The sequence below is a fragment of the Pituophis catenifer genome, unplaced genomic scaffold, assembly GCF_029215685.1.
Source record: "Pituophis catenifer annectens isolate HBS135680 unplaced genomic scaffold, rPitCat1.0.hap2 SCAF_3, whole genome shotgun sequence".
In the NCBI taxonomy this organism is placed as follows: Eukaryota; Metazoa; Chordata; class Lepidosauria; order Squamata; family Colubridae; genus Pituophis; species Pituophis catenifer.
The window spans coordinates 27,158,151-27,177,342 of record NW_027256883.1 but is presented as its reverse complement, the minus strand read 5'-3'; the positions used below and the strand labels follow the sequence as shown (position 1 = coordinate 27,177,342).

General features: G+C 41.3%; 1 protein-coding gene across 1 annotated transcript in view; it reads left to right on the top strand.

Moving 5' to 3' along the window:
* LAPTM4B (lysosomal protein transmembrane 4 beta) overlaps positions 1 to 19,192 on the top strand; it is a 42,128-nt gene that overhangs the window by 9,933 nt on the left and 13,003 nt on the right. The window contains exons 2-4 of the mRNA XM_070940436.1: positions 9,377 to 9,488; positions 11,725 to 11,798; positions 14,212 to 14,334. Coding sequence (XP_070796537.1) covers positions 9,377 to 9,488; positions 11,725 to 11,798; positions 14,212 to 14,334 — 309 coding nt within the window. The remainder of the gene's footprint in view (positions 1 to 9,376; positions 9,489 to 11,724; positions 11,799 to 14,211; positions 14,335 to 19,192) is intronic.

Below are 19,192 nucleotides of genomic sequence, written 5' to 3'. Positions count from 1 at the left end.
AATGAATACATTCTGCAGGCAACGTGGCAGAGTTGAGACACATTTAGAGACATTCTGATCTGACAACAGGTGCAGGAGGTAGAACAAGTCTAAGTACCCTGGAAAAGTAAAACAATTCTTAAAATTTAAATGTGTAATTTAAAAATATAATTAACGATTGTGTAAAAGAAAATGGATTGCGGATTCAATAAGGCCCACCCCGCAGAAAAAGTCTTCAGATAGGTGTTTCATATATTTTTCCATCCAGTATTGATGCTGATAACACATTAAAATATGCTAATGTCATAACTTCTGCATATTTCAGTTTAACTTCTATCTAGCTGCACTGAAACTAGCCTACTGGCTATTTAAAGGACTTACTCTTGCTAGCCAAGTTTACACATCTCGCCTTTCTCAATGTGCAGTTTTCTGCAATAGCTCTAACTTGTCCCATTTAAACCCCAAAGTTGTAAATACCCGTAAACGTTCAATTTTTTTTAATGCAATAGAACTTTTCCATTTGGTAGTAAACCTGTCAGCTAAAATTAAAGAGAGCAATCCAGAGGGAGGGAAGAGATAATTGAGATTCTAAAGTCTCCAAAGCTGCAGTATTGTTATAGGACCCTCTGGAGCCCAGGAATTAGCTGAGCAGGCATGTATCACTGTCTTCCCACCAATGGAGCATCCCCTGTATGGAACAATCAGTGGAAATGATTGCTGAACTAATGAGGTTATTACAGGTCTGTTCTGGATCATAACAAACTGTTTGGAGAAAAGGCAAAGAGATCATTTTTAATCGGATGGGAAGTTACAACCTGCTTCCAATCTGCATTTGGATAACAGTCTTCTGTGATAAATGCAACAATTAATTGTAAGGTTTTTATGGCTCACAATCTTATTACATCAATGTGTGGAAACTATATATATATAAATCTACGCTTCAACTGACCTTGACCTCATTTGACAAAATAATATGGTCATGTGTATGTAGTTGCCAGGAGTCAAGCTTTGCTTGAGAAGGCATTTTTAAAACTATAAATACAATATAAATGAATACTATAAACCAGTGGTCACCAACTGGTGGTCCGTGGACCACTGGTGGTCTGTGGGAAAATTTTGGTGGTCCTCAGAAAAATTATTTGCATTTTTTATATTGCACTAAATCAGAGGTCCTCAAACTATGACCCTTGGGCCAGATATGTGCAATGAACGTTTGTGTTACTGCAGAGAGTCTCCCCCTTCGGGGTCTTTTTGTGTGGGTTGGAGGGGGGCAGAAATTCCGACTTGGGGTCTGCTTCAGCCTCCTGATGCAGGGCTTTGGGTGAAGGCTGGAGGGAAGTGCCACTGGTGGTGAAGAGCCGGAGGACCTCGTTCCAATGGGACTGTATCATGGCCTGGAACTGGCTGACCATCTCAGCCTGCTGAGCCTCCAAGTGCCGGTACCTGGCCTTGCACTCCCGCAGATCTTCCCTCTGCTTGGAAAGTCTATGCTCCTAGTCCTTAGTGAGGTGCTTCTACTGAGCCTCCTTCTCAGTCAGATCCAATTTGAACTGAGCCAGCTGTTTTGCCGACTCTTTCTCATGGTGGCTGCTTAGCTCCAACAACTGCTTCCTGTTGAGGCCCTAAGGAGCCCAGGTGGGCAGGTGATGTGTGGCTGGGAGGGGAGGGGCGAGTAGAGGCCAATAAGGTGCCCCTTGATGTGAGTGACATCGAGTTGGCCATGCCCATCCAGTCACATGACCACCTAGCCACACCCACCCAGCCAGTCATTAGGCAGATCATATTAGTGGTCCGCGGGACTTAAAATTATGAATTTAGTGGTCCCTGAGGTCCAAAAGGTTGGTGACCCCTGCTATAAACTGCATCTTTCCTTTTTCTTACATTCCATTTGCCTCCTCGCACTTGTGGGTTTTTCTTTTTATTATTCTACCACTTTAAATTGTTTGAATGAAAAGCTTGGATTGAAAGAATACTTTTAATGAGTTGTATCCCTGCATATTTTAATTTTCTCCATTGACTGCCGACCACAACAAGGCTTAATGTCTTTTTGCACCACTGATCCTGTCTGACCAGGAGGGAGAGAGAGGAGAAAAAGTCTCTCCATGTGTTTTGTTCCTCATTTGAACAATTGTCAGTCAAATGAGTGTCTCGAGTTAAAGAACAAGGGGATTTCCTGTCTCTCTCTCTCCTGTCCTTCTCTTCAACATGTGATTTAAATAGAAGTCAGCTTTCCTAGCCTATGTATTTTTTAATAAAGCTGCCATTTACATCACAAAAACTTGTTAGTATTCATTAATAACTAAGCCACAGTGGCACAGTGATTAGAGTGCAGGCTACTTCTGCAAATCACCGGCTGCAAGCAGTTTGACAGATCGAATCTCACCAGCTCAAGGTTGACTCAGCCTTCCATCCTTCCGAAGTCGGTAAAATGAGGACCCAGATTGTTGGGGGCAATATGTTGACTCTGTAAACTGCTTAGAGAGGGCTGTAAAGCACTATGAAGCGGTATACAAGTCTAAGTGCTATTGCTATTGCTATTGCTAAATCAACCTTTTGCATTCCAAGCAGCTATGTTATAAACGCATAGCTTTTGAATGGAGCCTGCTGCTATTTTGTTTCTCTGTATTCTTTTACACTCTTCATATGTTCAGGAGCTCATACTCTAACAAGGAATCCATCCACTTTGCTGTTGTTCATCCATTTATCTTCTACTGCTGCCAGCACTAGAGCCTTCTGCAAAGAGTTAGACCTTTACATAATGTATCTGAAGTAGGACAGTCTGAGCCTCATTTGTGCCTCTAGTGAGAATTCTGGGTTGCTTTGTTTAATGATTCATTGGTTTATTTTCTTCGCTGTCCACAATGTTCTCAGGAGTCTTCTCCAAGGTCAAGTGACCATATAGATCAGGGGTCAGCAACCTGTGGCTCCGGAGCCACATGCGGCTCTTTGGGCCCTCTGCTGTGGCTCCCTTTCAGGTGATCCCACCACTGGCTGGCCCCACCTCTCACCCTCCCCTCCCAGTCACTCTTCACCTGGCCTGAGAAGGTAAGGGTGACAGTGGGGGATGGAGAAGCAGCCATAGCAGAGACAGCGAGATACAGAGAGAGGGGGAGAGAGAGAGACAGAGAGAGATACAGAGAGGGAGGGAGAGAGGTGGGAGAGAGGGAGGGAGGGAGGGGAGAGAGCGATATGTCAAAAGGATTTTGTGGTTCCTGGTGTTTTTAACAACTGGTTCTCTGCCCTAATGACTGGCTGGATAGGCATGGCTAGGGGTCATGTGACTGGTAGAAGTGAATGACATTGAGTTGGCCACGCCCACCCAGGATTTGTGGCTCCCGGTGTTTTCTTTTCTGTGGCAAACGGGTCCAAATGGCTCTTTTGAGTATTTAAGGTTGAAGACCCCTGATATAGATAGTCCTTATCTAGGATGATCTGTCCCTAAACCTGTCCCTTTAAGTTTTATATCTATTACTGTTATAATTGATTCACCTTCCTTGCTGCTGGTGCTCACTTTCTTCTTATCCTTCTGTCTACCTTTCTGAGCATTATAGACTTTCCAAGAGAGCAGGTTCTTCAGTTATTACCATACTGGCTTGTACATCCATATCTACAGTGTTTCCCCCCTTTCCCCTCCTTTTCAGTCATGCCAGATTTTTAGAGATTCTCTGCACAAGTCCTTGCAATTTCCTTTTTTCAGAAGTCAGTTTGCCATTGCCTCCTTCCTAGAGCTGAGAGAAAATGGTTGGCCCAAGGTCACCCACCTGGCTTTGTGCCTACGGTGGGAATAGAACTCAGACTCCCTGTTTCTAATGTGATGCCTTACCTGCTACATCTAACGGGCTGTATACCGTAGTGTATAGTAAGAGCCTAAACCATTTTGCTTAATTTTGTTATGGAAGTGGGCTGCCATGTTTTTTCAACTTCCCAATCAGCCCATGGTTGTGGAATCTCTGGTAACCTGCCATTCAGGTACAGGCCTGGGGCCAAAGTAGCTGCCAAGATTAGACAAGGCTGGCTGAGTATTATACTGTAAGGCTATAACAGAAGATTATGTACACGCTTCACAAAAGTCCTTCACAAAATGATTGGAAAACAAAGCAGAAATCAAAGCCAAAACTGCCTCTGTGTTTTCATGACTTGGCTGTGTTCATATACTGCAAGGAGAAAATGTCAAATGAGTGACATATCTTGGTGAGAGGCAGGAATAGCTGAGAATACTATATGCCATAATAACTCAGAAAAGCCTTTTTTAAAAATCTGCAAGTTCATACTAAAAGGTTGCAATAGCAGAAATGTAAATTCTAAGCTCTGGAATTTAATTAAGTAAGGAGGTCTGTATGAGATACTAGGGGAAGATGTGGGTGGGTAAGGCAAGTTAAATACACATTATTTGCAAAATGGGGAAAGCTGCTTGCTTAAAAATTAGTGATAAATTCGCTAGGCTTATCTTTTGAAAGGAAATTACAAAACAGAGAGGAGAAAATATTTGGAAGTAAGAACTATTTTGGTAAAGGCTTCTTTTTCTCTTTCCCTCCTGCTCCTCAGGCTAAAGATAATATATGCAAGATACATGCAAGATATGTTTTGCTCAAAGAACCAGAGATAACAAGCTTGAGGAGAAAAGAAATCCTTTTTTGAGGATTTGATGACGAGTGGTGGATTTTCTGTGCTGTGCTGTCTGCATGCATAATCTTCTTCCACCTATGTTCATCTTGAATATTTTAAAACTCATGATAAAATATCCCCAGTCTCCAGTGAGCCATCCATCCAAAGGTAACCAAACTTAGGCAGACAATATATTTGGTAACTTTTATTTTTGGAAAAATTAAGGCGCCCTTTGTAGTATAATGCATGGCACACTAACCTTGAAAAATGCTGGCCTGTTCTCCAGCTTTGGAAAGCTAATATCAGCAGCCGACCAGATACCCAAGATCAAATTAATGAATTGGAAATTCCTCTGCTAAAATAGCAGATAGAAAGCTGCTCCCTAGATATATATAAAATGCTTTCCTTTCACATTTTAGAATTAAGTCACTCAGTGTTAAGACTTCCCTGAATCCAAGAATAAGGGGGGAAAAGACCTTTGAGCTTTCCTAGAATAACTTTTCTTAACCACTGAACAACTCTCTCACTTTTCCTTTTTATCTTTTCCTAGAGAGACAGGTAGTTGGGAAGCTAGTTGGGAAGTTGCAATTTCTGGCTATACCCTGCTTTCATCCTCTTAAGATGAGGACAAGGTTATTGCCTATCGTGAAACTGAGGCATAACGCTCACGAAAGACTCTCTGGCTTTATTGAAAGAAATGAGGAACAGAATGAGAAATCTCAGTTAGTTCTTCCAGGGCCTAAAGAAACTCCTTCCTAACCACCAAGAATGGCAGGAGACTGTGCTGTTTCAGCAATCATTTCAAAATCTCCAAAGACAATAAAAGGAAATTCAGAAGCTGGAAGTTGCTACTGTATCTCTAGGGTCTTTGATTTTCTGGAGGCACAGAAAAATCAGGAAAAAAAACCCATCCGGAGTCCGGACTAACACAGACAGCTAGGGCAAGCTACTGTATATAATTAATGTGTCTTCTTTTGACCATGTTAAAACACACAGTAGCTTAAGTGCAGTATGTGAACAGGGACAGTGTTCTCTGAAATGCCTTAATCTTTGTATCTCTCATGGCTTGGGAGACTTATGAGATGATGATGATTTCAAACGTAAGCATTTTGCATCAACTGAATGGAATTGCTGAGCTACATGCTAAGTGATTTGCCCAAGCTTTATCCTTTATATAACCAGAACTTCATTTTGCACAGTGGGCAAACAGATTACTCAGCATGCTGTAGCTCAGTCACCCTCCTTTAATCCCTTATGTGCTAATACTCTCTGCGTGCTTGTTTGTCTCTGGACTTCTTTTGCTTCCCCCCTCTCCCCCGACTCCACATCCTCATTCTATGATATTCTGACCTGCTTCCAATTTCTGGAATCCTTTAAAGGGTAGATTTATAGCTATTTCCCAAGGCCCAGGTAAATCATGATCGATCATTACAGATATTTTTGCCTGGACTTACACAACACATGAAGCAGAAAATCATGGCTTTTAGTGGCGAGTTAGGGACAGCTGGCCACTTTATTGTAAAATACCAAAGTACCCTTTTGAATTAGTCCAAAGGCTTTCCTAGTTCTGCCTCCTTTTTCTCATCTGGCCAATCATAAGCAGATGGGAAATGGTTGTGAGGCCCCCAAAGAAACTGAAAAATTATCCCCACTCAGAGAGTCCTGATTTTCTTTTTAAAAAATCTTCCTGTTGGAAATAAAATCCAGTCTGATTCCAAGCTGGAAAAAGACACTGGAAATGAAATGGAGTCTGGCTGCAGGAAAGAAAGTCTCTGTTTATTTGGTTTTCCAGAAACTTCAGTGACAGCAGCATGTTTCTGGGGTGGCTGATAAAATGGGGTTAAGAATAGTGGGCTTTTATACATTCTTTGGGGCTTTGTGATAGAGATGCCTGTGATGTGATAGAGATGCTTGTGAAATGTACTCTGACCTGTGCTTGAGTGTGCCCTTTTAGTATTCTAATTATTGCTGCCTGATGGCCGTTGTGGCTGGGAAGCCATGCCCTCTCCTTGGAGCTGGGTGGGGGAATGTAGATTTTAAGAGCCTAAAATTTTTCTACTTTTTAATCCCATCAGCTCCAGCCTTCTGTGGGAACTGTGGCTGAATATTCATTTGTTTATGAATAAGGTGGCCTGGTTTTCTTAATGGGTACAAAATATCCATCTCTAAAGACTTCAGGCTTCTGCTTGAGGCTGTTTTCCTGTAGCAGGAAAACTGGCTTTCTGCCTTTAAGAACATGTTTCTCCTCTTCTCTTTTAGGGAAAATATAATATTCTGCTTTTTTTAAATAGTCCCCAAAATATTTCATTCTCTAGGAGAGGGGGCTTCCTACATCCAAGTGATGAAATCAAAAATTATTTTACTACCAGTTCTGTGGGCGTGGCTTGGTGGGCATGGCCTGGTGGGCGTGGCAGGGGAAGGATACCGCAAAATCTCCATTCCCACCCCACTCCAGGGGAAGGATACTGCAAAATCTCCATTCTCACCCCACTTCAGGGGAAGGATACTGCAAAATCCCCATTCCCTCCCCACTCCTGGGGGAAGGATATTGCAAAATCTCCATTCCCACCCCACTCTGGGACCAGCCAGAGGTGGTATTTGCCGGTTCTCTGAACTGCTAAAATTTCCGCTACTGGTTCTCCAGAATCTGTCAGAACCTGCTGGATTTCACCCCTGCTACATCCCTATGATGGCAGAACTAGTAAAAATGGAAAGTAGTTTTATCATTCTCTAAGACTCATAGGGAAGGTGAGGCTAGAGTCACTGGCTAGACTCAGAACATCAGTGATAGAACATTTTCTCTGATGGTGCGAAACAAGATTCAATTTCTACTCCATCCCTGAAGAGAGTGGCTTCCAACTATCCTGGATATTCTATAAAACCTAGGAGAATGAGACGAAGCAGGGAAGAAAAATAGTATCCTCTCTGAAGTGAGCCCTGACCTTGAACTGAAACTCAAGAACATACTGCATTCAAAGAGGTAGTAAATAAATAATTTTGCTACAGTGTATTGATTTCATTTAGAAGTCTATATCTTTGACAGTTGCCTTCCTTTTGTTTCTGTTTTCCCAATAACCAAGAAAAAATTGGTTTCACTGGTCTAATCAGGAAATTTTTCATTATAACCCATGTGCAAAACTGCACAGTTCCATAGCTGAAACTACACCTTGTGATTTAGAAGAGGCACAAGGTTTTTTTATGTTCTGTATCTGGGCCTTTCACCAGTTGTTATTTCTTTTTCATTCACTATGTTGTTTTGTCGTTTTCTGGTTTTAGTTTCCAATTCACCACCCAGAGTCACAACAGTAGGGTGGGCAATTTATTTAAAAATGATTTAAATAAATACATTTTAAATATATTTCAATAAAAATGGGGATATTGGACAACAAGATATAGTTTGAAAGCCAATAGAAGAAAGAGCGTGAAATGTGCTGTTGTGTTGTGTTCAGTTGCAAATACAAAGTATTTGGTCAAGAGAGATTTACTGCATGGACATTCTCCAAATTTTGATCTGTTTCCTGATAAGGTGCCTGATCCTAATCCTTCCTCTCTGCTGCAATTTGTTTTCATTGTGTTGTGGATTAATTAGACCAACACAACTTTTCACTAATCAGAGACAATGTATATTGCGCAATAGGTTCAAAGCTCGTTTGTACATGAAGCGTTGAACAAAGACAGAAATTAGCTACAATGGTTTTTATACCCTTCTAAGACAAAGGATTCTGTTAACTCAGCAGTTTATGTGATCATATACATTTGTTATATTTAATTGACATTTCCTAATTATTAAGTTTCATATTATTCTTTGCCAACAGTCATAATTCTTCTTGTAAATTACTGAAGCATAGATTCAAATTATCTCTTGTTGATATTACATGTGGTCATACTTGATCTCTTTAACCTTCAAACTGTATATCATCAAAATGTCTCTATCTCTGACAACCAAGGGGCCCCTCTTCTGAATGTTCCTACTTCAAAGGAATTCTCTGCCTTTCATCTGGTTAATTGGCTTCCCTTAAACAAGCACATTTCCTTTCTTACAATACTATGAATAAAGAGGGCCCTTCAGTGATCATCCAGCTGGACTCGCATTTACCTACATTAATTGTAGAATTTTTTCTTAGCCATCACCCTAAAAATCTTAGCATTCTTTATCAATTAGAATTTATCTCCTGACCTGAAAATTAAAGCAATTGCTTCTTACAATGTGTACAATTTCTTTAGAGTTGGCATATAGCACAGGAATATATATTAAAGCTTGGTTATCATTAAAAGTCACCCTAAATTATAAATAACATAAAATCTTAAGACTTGCTTTAACTGTCTTCTATTTAGAGTTTTTCTTGAGGCAAATTATCACTGGGCTGGTCCAATAATGACCAAAAAAATAGATGAGAAATCCTCTGTACCATTAATCCAGTTTGATTGTATTTGTCTTGTTAAATGGAATTATCATGCATCTAACATCCTAAAATGGTTATGCGTATTTGAAAAGGGAATGCATTTTCAAATAAAATCTCTAAAGGGCCATGATGTTCATATTTATGCCTTCTGGATTTTCTGTCTCAAAGTACAGACACCTGTATCTGACAGAATGAAAATATGTGGTCATTAAGCATATCAGAAATATCACCTAATTTTAAGTATACACTATGGAATAAAATTAAGTATACACTATGGAATAAAAATACAAAATATGCTCCCTTCCAGTGATTTCCATCATAGAATACAACTTAGAATTGATTTTCTGATCTTCTGATTCTCCCCTCCCACTTTTTTCCCTTTTTACCAGATCCTCAATGCAGTGGTTCTGCTGATTATATTGAGCGCCTTGACAGATCCTGGCCAGTATCACTTAGCGGGTACTGAATTAAGCAATGACTTTGAATTTATGGATGATGCCAGTAAGTATATATCATTTCATTAGTAATTTACAATCTGGCTCCTGTTAAACTGACCTGATATTGTGCCAGGGCAGCACTTTCACAGCTGGCATAAAATTGCTGTGTGTATATATATGGGGGCTGAACCTTCTCTGAAAATTCTTGAGACAATACTATTAAAGATGATATTTATAAAGAAGACTTTAATTGAAAGTGATTCATTAAAACAGGCTGTCTTGCCCACTGAGATTCAGCTTGGAAAAAGTCCCGGCTCCAAAAATAAGATCAGTAGATGACAGCAAAAAAATAGAGAAAAATCTAACACTTGGCTGACATCTAATGGTGTCCTGCAGTTTTGCAGCACCAATGAAGATAGGTATTATTTATTTATTTAGCATATGGCTGTGATGGCGAACCTATGGCATGTGTGCCACAGGTGGCACGCGGAGCCATATTTGTGGGCACATGAGTGTTGCCCTAGCTCAGCTCCAGCGTGTATGCGGACATTGACCAACTGATTTTTGGGCCTTCTGGCCCACCGGAAGTCAGAAAACAGGCCATTTCTGACCTCTGGAGGGCCTCCGGAGGGTGGCCATTTTTGCCCTCCCCAGGCTCCAAGAAAGCCTCTGGAGCCTGGGGAGAGTGAAAAACAGGCCTTCCGGGCCCACCGGAAGTCAGGAAATGGGCCATTTCCAGCCTCCAAAGGGCCTCTGGGGGGCTGGGAAGGCTGTTTTTGCCCTCCCCAGGCTCCAAGAAAGCCTCTAGAGCCTGGGAAGGGTGAAAAATGGGTCTATCCAGCCCACTGGTAAGCTTTTTGCCGTCACGTGCCAAAAGTGGGGGGAGTGCAGCGGGGGTCATTCGTGCATGTGTGGGGGGGCGTAGGGGTCATTGAATTATGGATGTAGGCATGCGCACGCATAACCCCTCGCACTCCCCCCACTTTTGGCATGTGATGGCAAAAAGGTTAGCCATCACTGGCATATGGCATGCAGTGTCAGGGAAATGTACAAATGCTAGGCATAAGGCAGTCCTGACAGCCAGAATTGCTAATTTTTTCTGTTTGGCATTTGCATGCCTATCCATGGTGCAAACTCAACTTACACCAGCTGACTAGTGGCGCTCAGGTTGCTAGCTCTTTTGGGCTCCTCTGCCAGTCTTACCTCACCTCGCATTTTGTCGCCTTGTGTCTGGCCAGATCCAGCACCATCTTCTGCTCTCCACACACACACAAACACAGCTAGTTTTTTCTCACTGACATGGTACCCGTTTTTCTATTTGCAATATTGCATGCTTTCCAACTGTTGGATGAGCAGGAGCCAGGGATCTAGCAACAGGAGCTCACTCCATCTTATGGTGTGCAAGGCTCGAACCATCTGAGTGCAGACCATTTCTGTTCTGCAGTTTCAGCGTCATTAAGCCACTGCGCCACAGTGTCCCCACATAAAGATAGGTAATGGGCTGTGTTGTTGGAAGACACTGCTTTTTGTTTCTTTTTTATTTCCCCCCTCTTCCTTCACTTTATTCCAACTTCTAACTCAATTATTCTATATTCTATGTTCTATTCCCTTTATTCTCTTTCCTTCCCCATTTTTCCACTATCTTTATTTCTATTTGTATTTTATACAGTATTAAGAAAATAAACTTTTTATATATAAAAGAGCATAAATTAGTGATGATGATGATGATGATGATGATGATGCAGCTTCAGTATGCAGAAAGTGCAGAAGATGGTTCTGACCCATAAATGCAGACAAGGATATAAATTCGGTGGAGCTAAGAATATAGAGTTAAGCGGGTGGGGTTTAGCTCAGGCATGTTTTTCTCAGGCCAAAGAGCTGTGTGGTCCAAAATTACTATCTTCTGCAAACATTAGTCTGAAAATATTTGGACACATCACCGCAAGTCATGTCCTCCAGCAGAGGATGCTCCTGCACCAGAAAAGTACTTTATGGACCAAAGGAGAAGAAACTAGGCCGGAAACACCTTCTAATGCCAAGGAAAATCCAGTTTTGTCTCAGGCCAGTTCATGTTTCATAAACAAGGAGAGGCTTGTTTAGGAGGAAAAAAGCAATCTTGATTTCTGTGGCCTCTGGTACCATTGTGTATTGTTAAAAACATGGAATGCTATTAAGAGATCAGTTTTGGTTGAATCTCTGAATATTTTCCTTGGGGACCAATAATAATGAACACATTTGATTTAATAAAACGAAAATGCTGGCTTTCCACAGGGCTGTGACCGATTCATTATTTATTTCAGATATGTGTATTGCAACTGCAGTCTCTCTTCTCATGATTCTCATTTGTGCGATGGCCACCTACGGTGCCTATAAGGTGAGGCATAATGTATGGCGTTGTATTGTTTTAATTAACTTACTTTGAAACTGGTCCATACCTCGTAAGACTTGGGGCAGCAGATCACAAAGCAGAAAAAAAGCACAAAGAAAGCTAGACATTCATAAAGAAGGATTATCTACAGTCAGTTAGGCCCAAAACATAATGGAATAAAGATGTACTTTGCAGAATATAAGGAGGAAAGATATTACGCGTTGTCTAGGAGATGCATACACCAGAGCATGAGGCTGCATTTAGAAATACATGAAGAAGTTAGCCTAGTTCGGGGTGTCAAACTCGATTTCATTGAGGGCCGCATCAGGGTTGTGTTTGACCTTGGGGGCCCTGGTGGGCGTGGTCAGGGTGGGTATAGCCAGTTCGATGTCACTTGTGTCGGGGGCACCTATGGTGGCCAAGTGCTAAGGCAGGACTTCCCTCAGAACCTTCCTCGCTCTCATTATAATCTCTTTCCTTCCTTCCTTCCTTCCTTCCTTCCTTCCTTCCTTCCTTCCTTCCTTCCTTCCTTCCTTCCTTCCTTCTCTTCTTTTTCTTTCCCTCTTCCTTCTCCTTTTTTCCCCTTCCTCTCTTTTCTTACTTTTCCTTCCTTGCTCTCTTCCCATCTTCCCTTCTTTTTCTTTGCCTTTCCACTTTGCCTTTCTCCTTTCCTATCCCTTCTTGCATGCTCAAATGCATTTCTCCTTTTGTTTTGTTTTTAGTTTGTTTTGCTAGCCCTCTGCCAGCGAAAATGGAGCCCGGGATATGCGGTCTTCCCGAGCTCCATTTACACTGGCAGAGACACCGCAGGGCGGTCCTTTACTGTTTCCAGGGCGGCTCCATGGGCGAGATCTAAGCATCCCAAGGGCCATATTCAGCCTGCGGGCCTTCAGTTTGACACCCCTGGCCTAGATTAATTAATGGGGAGAATGGATTCCCCAATCTAGTGCCCTCCAGTTACGTTTGATTACCACTTCTGTGGCCATGATAGCTGGAATTCTGAGAATTATAACCCAAGATAAAGAGCATCTGGGTCGAAAGGCTTCCTAGAATAACAATTATAAGCATTGTGAACTTTTCTGAGGACCAGGAAATTGCTTTGAAAAACTTTTCAGGAAAATGTCCTAAAGGTGCTTTTTCAAGAGGCAACTTGGCTTTGTTGTTTTTTCCTTGAAGATATTTCGCTTCTCATCCAAAAAGCTCCTTCAGTTCTAACTGAATGATAGTGAATGGAAGAATTTATATTCCTTGCAGTCATCTGGTCGTAAGCACTCTCTCCAAGAACCGTTGAGGCTCGGAGGTTTATTTGTGCCTTCAGAGTCACTTGAATAATGCGAAAGGGTATGGAATCTTCAACTGTTGAAAGGACTGTGCTGTAAACAGGAGATAGGTCATGTTGTATCCCTCCCTCTCTATTAAGAGAGGGGTGTTCAATTTTAATGTAGGTGGTCTCTTTGACCCCTCTTTCAAACCAGCAGTCCTGTCTGTCCAGAATGTGGACTTTGCTGTCTTCAAAACAGTGACCTTTGTCTTTCAAATGTAGATAGACTGCTGAATCTTGTCCTGATAACTCTGCTTTCCTATGTTGTGCCATGTGTTTGTGAAGTGGTTGTTTTGTTTCTCCAATGTAGAGATGTGCACATGTCTCAGTGCATTGTACTGCATGTATCACATTGCTGAGTTTGTATCTGGGTATTTTGATCTTGGAGTAGACAAGCTCCTGTCTTAGTATTCTTAATATTCTTGGGTTTAAAGTGTACATGCATGTTGTGTGGTTGAAAATCCTCCCATTCTCCACCATTCAGTCAGAACTGAAGAAGCTTCTTGGATGAGAAGTGAAACGTCTTCAAGGAAAAAAAAGAAACTCTAGTTACTTGTTGAAAAAACACTTTTGGGACAACAATGACCTGGATTATTGAGAATCTCCATAGACTTTTCAAGAAAACTTGATTTTAAGGATAACCATTTATATATATCAAGTACTGAATACATATAAATTATTCATAAGGTTTACCTGCTTTACTATAGCACTTTACTTAAACGGTGCCCTTATGAATAGTAATATTTACATGCATAATTATATTCTGTAAAGAATATTAATAAAGAGATGTTTATTTAATGTATTTGTTCTGAAGAGAAAGAATATATGAAATAATTCAAGATTAATTTATATTTTATGACTAACTTAAACCTAATTAAATATATATGTTGGTTTGGATGAAACATACTGGTCCTTGAATGAAAAGCCTTTTTTAAATTCCTGCCTATTGATTTGATTGAAAGCTTTCCAATGTTTTATAATGTAACTCTTTTTATGTATGGTCCCCTTTGACCTGTTCAGAAAAATGATTAAAAATTGCATTAAAATTCTATAAGTAATTACAGTATTCTCTCCTCTCTTTTTATTTTTTATGTCTAGCAACGTGCGGCCTGGATCATCCCTTTCTTCTGTTACCAAATCTTTGATTTTGCACTCAACACTTTAGTTGCTATCAGCATACTGGTTTATCCAAACACAGTTCGGGATTATCTTCAGCAACTGGTAAAAGACTTTCTTATTCAATATTCAAACTGTTTATGTCAATGATTGTTGTAGACTTCATGAAGACGATGTTGTAGACGATGAGAATAAGATTGACCTGACCACACATCTCCGACTAAACATAAGATTATAAGAATATTAGTAGCCCCATGAATTCCTGTTCTCTGTCAGATGTCTCTAGAATCTATTGTTGGAAGAAATGTCCATCTGGGTTCAGTTCCAAGTGGGAAGAAAGACACTGGAAACTTGGAGACTGCTTGGAAAGATGGTTTAATAGTGGACAGGACCACATGAGTTTCTTGGTCCTGGGCAAAGAAAAAGGGGAGAGATGCTGAGAGTGTCTGAGTTTTATACTCTCTCTGGGCTTTGAACTTCCTGACACAGGAAGAGTATCCTGATTGGTTGCTGTCAGAGGTCAGAGCTAGCTTTGTAGGTTGTCTGTATGCTATGTTTGGTTGAATCTCACTGGGTGATGCAATGAAGGGCAATTAAATGGCTCTGCCTGAAGGAGGGAGATCTTTGTTATGTAGAATAGACTGGCCTAGGCCTTAATGGCCAATTAACAAAGGAGAGGGCTGAGTTTCTGCCTCCTTTTTAGGGGAAATATTCTGCCTTTTAATATTTCCTAAAATATTCCATTCTTCTAGGAGAGGGGTGTGTGCTAACATCCTACACTATAGTACCCTAAAAAATTTATAGAGCGCAAAGGCAGCATTTGTTTCTTCCTATAATTGGAGAGCAAACTTTGGGGGGGGGGGATTTGGCTGAAATTGGCACTAATGGGGGAGGGGGCTTTAAGGATACAGCAAATGCAGATCAGCATTAGAAGTGACAAGAGTATCAAAAACATTGGCATCTGTATCTCTAATCCCTCCTTTTGCTGTTATAGTAATTGCCAACCTATTTCGCATATGTGAAAATGTCTGGATCAGAATGTCAAGAATGCTAAACCAGCTTCCACTGCTCTAGGAAATAATAGGAGGAACATTATGCCAAAAGAAAATATGCAGTGCCAAAGGGCTGTTTAATCCCGTACAAAGGAATAATTTCCCCCCTTTATATTTAAGACCCATCTTTTCCCTGGAATGGGAAATGTCCTAAATTATATCCTGTGAGGTGGGGTGTGGGGGGGGCAACAGGATTAATGGGAGGGGAAAGAACTCTCAAAAATACAATGTTGGACTGGAAAATGTGTCCCACTCAGAGGGGCACAGAATTTATTCCAGATAGTTTTAATATTTCAATGCTTTCATCTTTCAATTTCTCTTTGCTTCAAGATTCCTTCTTAGGACAACTTTTTTTTTTTAAGGAGGGAATAGCTCTTACTCTGTAAGCAGCCTGGAAGTATTTAGCGGTATGCTAATCTTAGATTCCAGTCTTTTCCTTCTATTGGAAGCAAAGAGGCAACCAGTTCAATTTGGAGAGTAGAGGTATAATGTGCATTTTCCTTCATAGGCACAATCCATCACACTTCACCTCCCTTCTCCAGTGTTGATACAGTTGGTGGTGATTGGGGGAGAGAGATCCCATTCTCAGTTCCAAACAAACGCAGTGTGTAGTTTGGGGCTTCTTCTAGATTCGTGGCTCCTCTCTAAGAGCAAGTGGCAGTTGTGACTGGGAGGACTTTTGCACAGCTTTCATGTCAATTGCACCCATTCCTAAATTGGAAAGCTCTGCTCACAATAATTCATACCCTAATCACCTCCTAATTGGATTACTATAATGTACGCTATGTGGGGATTGCTGTGGAAAAGTATTTGAAAGCTTCAGCCGGTGCAAAATGCAGTGATCATAGACTCCTAGGGCTAGAAGGGACTTCTAGTCTAACCCCCTGTTCAAGGCAGGAGACCTTATACCCTCCCAGTCAAATAGTTGTCCAGTCTATTTTTGCACCCACAATTCCAGGAGGCAAACTTCCAGAATAACAGAGTTGGAAGGGATCTTGGATGTCTTCTAGTCCAACCCCCTGCTCAAGCAGGAGACCCTATACCCGTGATGGCGAACCTATGGCACGCGTGCCACCTCTGGTGGCACATAGTGGTGGCACGTGAGCTCAGCTGCGGTGCACATGTATGCACCGGCCAGCTGATTTTCGGGCCTTCTGGGCCCACCGGAAGTAGGGAAACTGCCTCCGAAAGGGCCTTGGGGGGTGGGGAGGCCCGTTTTTCTCTCTCCCCAGGCTCCAGAGGTGGGATCTAGAAAGGCTCTGGAGCCTGGGGAGAGCAAAAAATGGGTCTTCTGGTCCCACCAGAAGTTGGCAAACAGACCATTTCCAGCCTCCAGGGGTGGGTGGGGAAGGCTGTTTTCGCCCTCCCCAGGCTTCTAGAGAGCCTCTGGAGCCTGGGGAGAGAGAAAAACAGGCCTACCACGCCCATCGTGCCATCGCGTGCCAAGAGCAAGGGGAGCGTGTGTGGGGGGGGTCATGCGCGCATGCGCGGGAGCGTGGCATATAGAATAATGGGTGTGGGTAGGCACATGTGCGCGACACCCCCCCCCCCCCGCACTTCCCCCGCTTTTGGCACGTGATGGCAAAAAAGTTAGCCATCACTGTCCTATACTATTTCAGACTAATGATTGTCCAGCCTCTTCTTAAAAACTTCCAGTGATGACATGTCCACTTCCTCAGCTCAACAGATTCAAACCATTCCCAGATAACCAGACAAGACCCCCCACCCATAGCTGTCTCCCCTGGACCTGCAGCAAGCCCTGTATCCCAGGGCGAGCAAATTTGAGTGACTTTGTCTGACAGATGCTGAACATTGTTTGAATTGGACAAAGCTTTGTATGAGAAGAGAGACCAAACTACCATCCTGCTAAAATAGGCATGTATTCCCAACAAAGTGAAGAGTGATGAAAATATTAGTTTGGCACTCGAGTAGTTTCTCTTTAAATAGAGAAGTGAAAACATGATTGTACAATGTTTATCTTCAATCTGTTATACTTCATCTGGTGGGATTAAACAGTTGGTGCACTTCAGTGAAATTCCAAATGAGGAAAATGTCTTGCTAGCACTTGGCAAAAGAGAAAGGCATGCGGAAATATTTGTGTTTAAATGAATCTGGCAGAAAACATCAAATAATTTATTGCAGTAATCTTTGGAAATGAAAAAGAACTCCTTTTCTCCCTCTAGAATTCTGTAATTTAAAATGCCAATATAAAAGATCACCGTTGAGTGCATTGTGAAGTTTCAAAAACAGATACATTCAATGAAGAGTTGCAGTTGCTTCTTTGAGTCATGGTGGCGCAGTGATTGGAATGCAGTACTGCAGGCTACTTCTGCTGACTGCTGGCTACCTGCAATTTGGCAGTTCAAATCTCATCAGGCTCAAGATTGACTTAGCCTCCCATTCTTCTGAAGCTGATAAAATGAGGACACAGATTGTTGGGGGCAATATGCTAACTCTGTAAATCGCTTAGCGAGGGTTGTAAAGCACCGTGATACATTACATAAGTCTAAGTGATATTGCTATTGTGGTAGAGACCACTGTGTCCAGGTCTGGCCATCACATGAAGATTCAGATGGGGTGATTACGGTAATAGTTTCTAAGATGTCCCACAGGTAGTTCTCTGGTTATGACTGTGAAGGAAACTGTCCATTATGGTCATAATAGTAATGGTTGTAAAATGGTTTGTTCGTGTGACTAAACCAATTCTAAGACTTTTTTTGTGGCAGTTAAGCAAATGTGGCCATTGTGTATGCAAACACCACAGTTGTTAAGTAAGCGCAGCGGTTTGGCCAAAAAAAATGGAAGCACCAATTTTCAGCAAAACCAAATGTGGTCACATGACTGGAGAACACTGAAAACGGCCATAAATGCAGCCATGTTGCTGAATACCTAAAGTGCAGTCACATGACCACAGGGGGATTCAATCCTTAGAACCTCAGATCTGGGTCATAAGCCCCCTTTTGGAGGTAGCTCATAACTTTGAATGTTACAGTTGTAAGTTGAGGGCAACCTGAAGACAAGAGCACCGTCTTCATAATGGGTAATCTTATATCGGAGGCAGGATGCAAAAAAGGGTTTTAAGTTAAAACTGGCTTGGAATTAATATTAGGAACAATAAGATCACTTTGATAGTAAAACCAATGACACAATGAAGTGAAGGCATGTTCAAGAATGTGTCAGAAATGCTTTAACTTAAATTGTTTCATAGGGGAAGTGGTGGGACTTCACTTAATGCTCTTAATAGCCTTTTCCAATTGTGTGATAGAGATGAAAAGGAAGATTATATATGAGTTTTATACTTTTACTATACAACTTGTAGAAAGAATTGGGAATAGGATAGATGGTTCTGCTTTTTTATTTTATTCTCAAAACCATCTTTGGGACATATTAGGTTTTAAGGGACAATCGCAATATGGCCTTAGCTGGGTGGAGAGGTGAATTCCTGCCCAATATCCTAATTGCTGAATTCTAGCCACAGCTTAGTGACTAAATCACAGCTGCCTACATTTATGCAATAGATTAAGTCAAAACCAAACAAATTACAATTTAGGGTAATTTATACAATGTGTGAATCCAATCTATGACTCATACTTAATTCAACACATGGAAAAGAATTTTGTAGCATCCAGAAACTCTGCTGGAGTTTGATGTTTAGTTTTGCTAGAAATTGAATGTTATGTATACAAGATGCCCAAAGTTCTATGCAAGTATCTGTTCCAAAGGCACCATCTTTTCTTGTCTTCACATCCATCCCATACAATTATGTAAATATTGTCCTTATAGGACTGTGGACATTATTATTCCTAGTTTGTGTCAATATTTTTATTTGAGAAGATTGAATGATGTTTCCAAATTAAGTTTATAGTTCTGAAAACTTATTTTCCTCCTTTGTATACTGACTGCTATATATT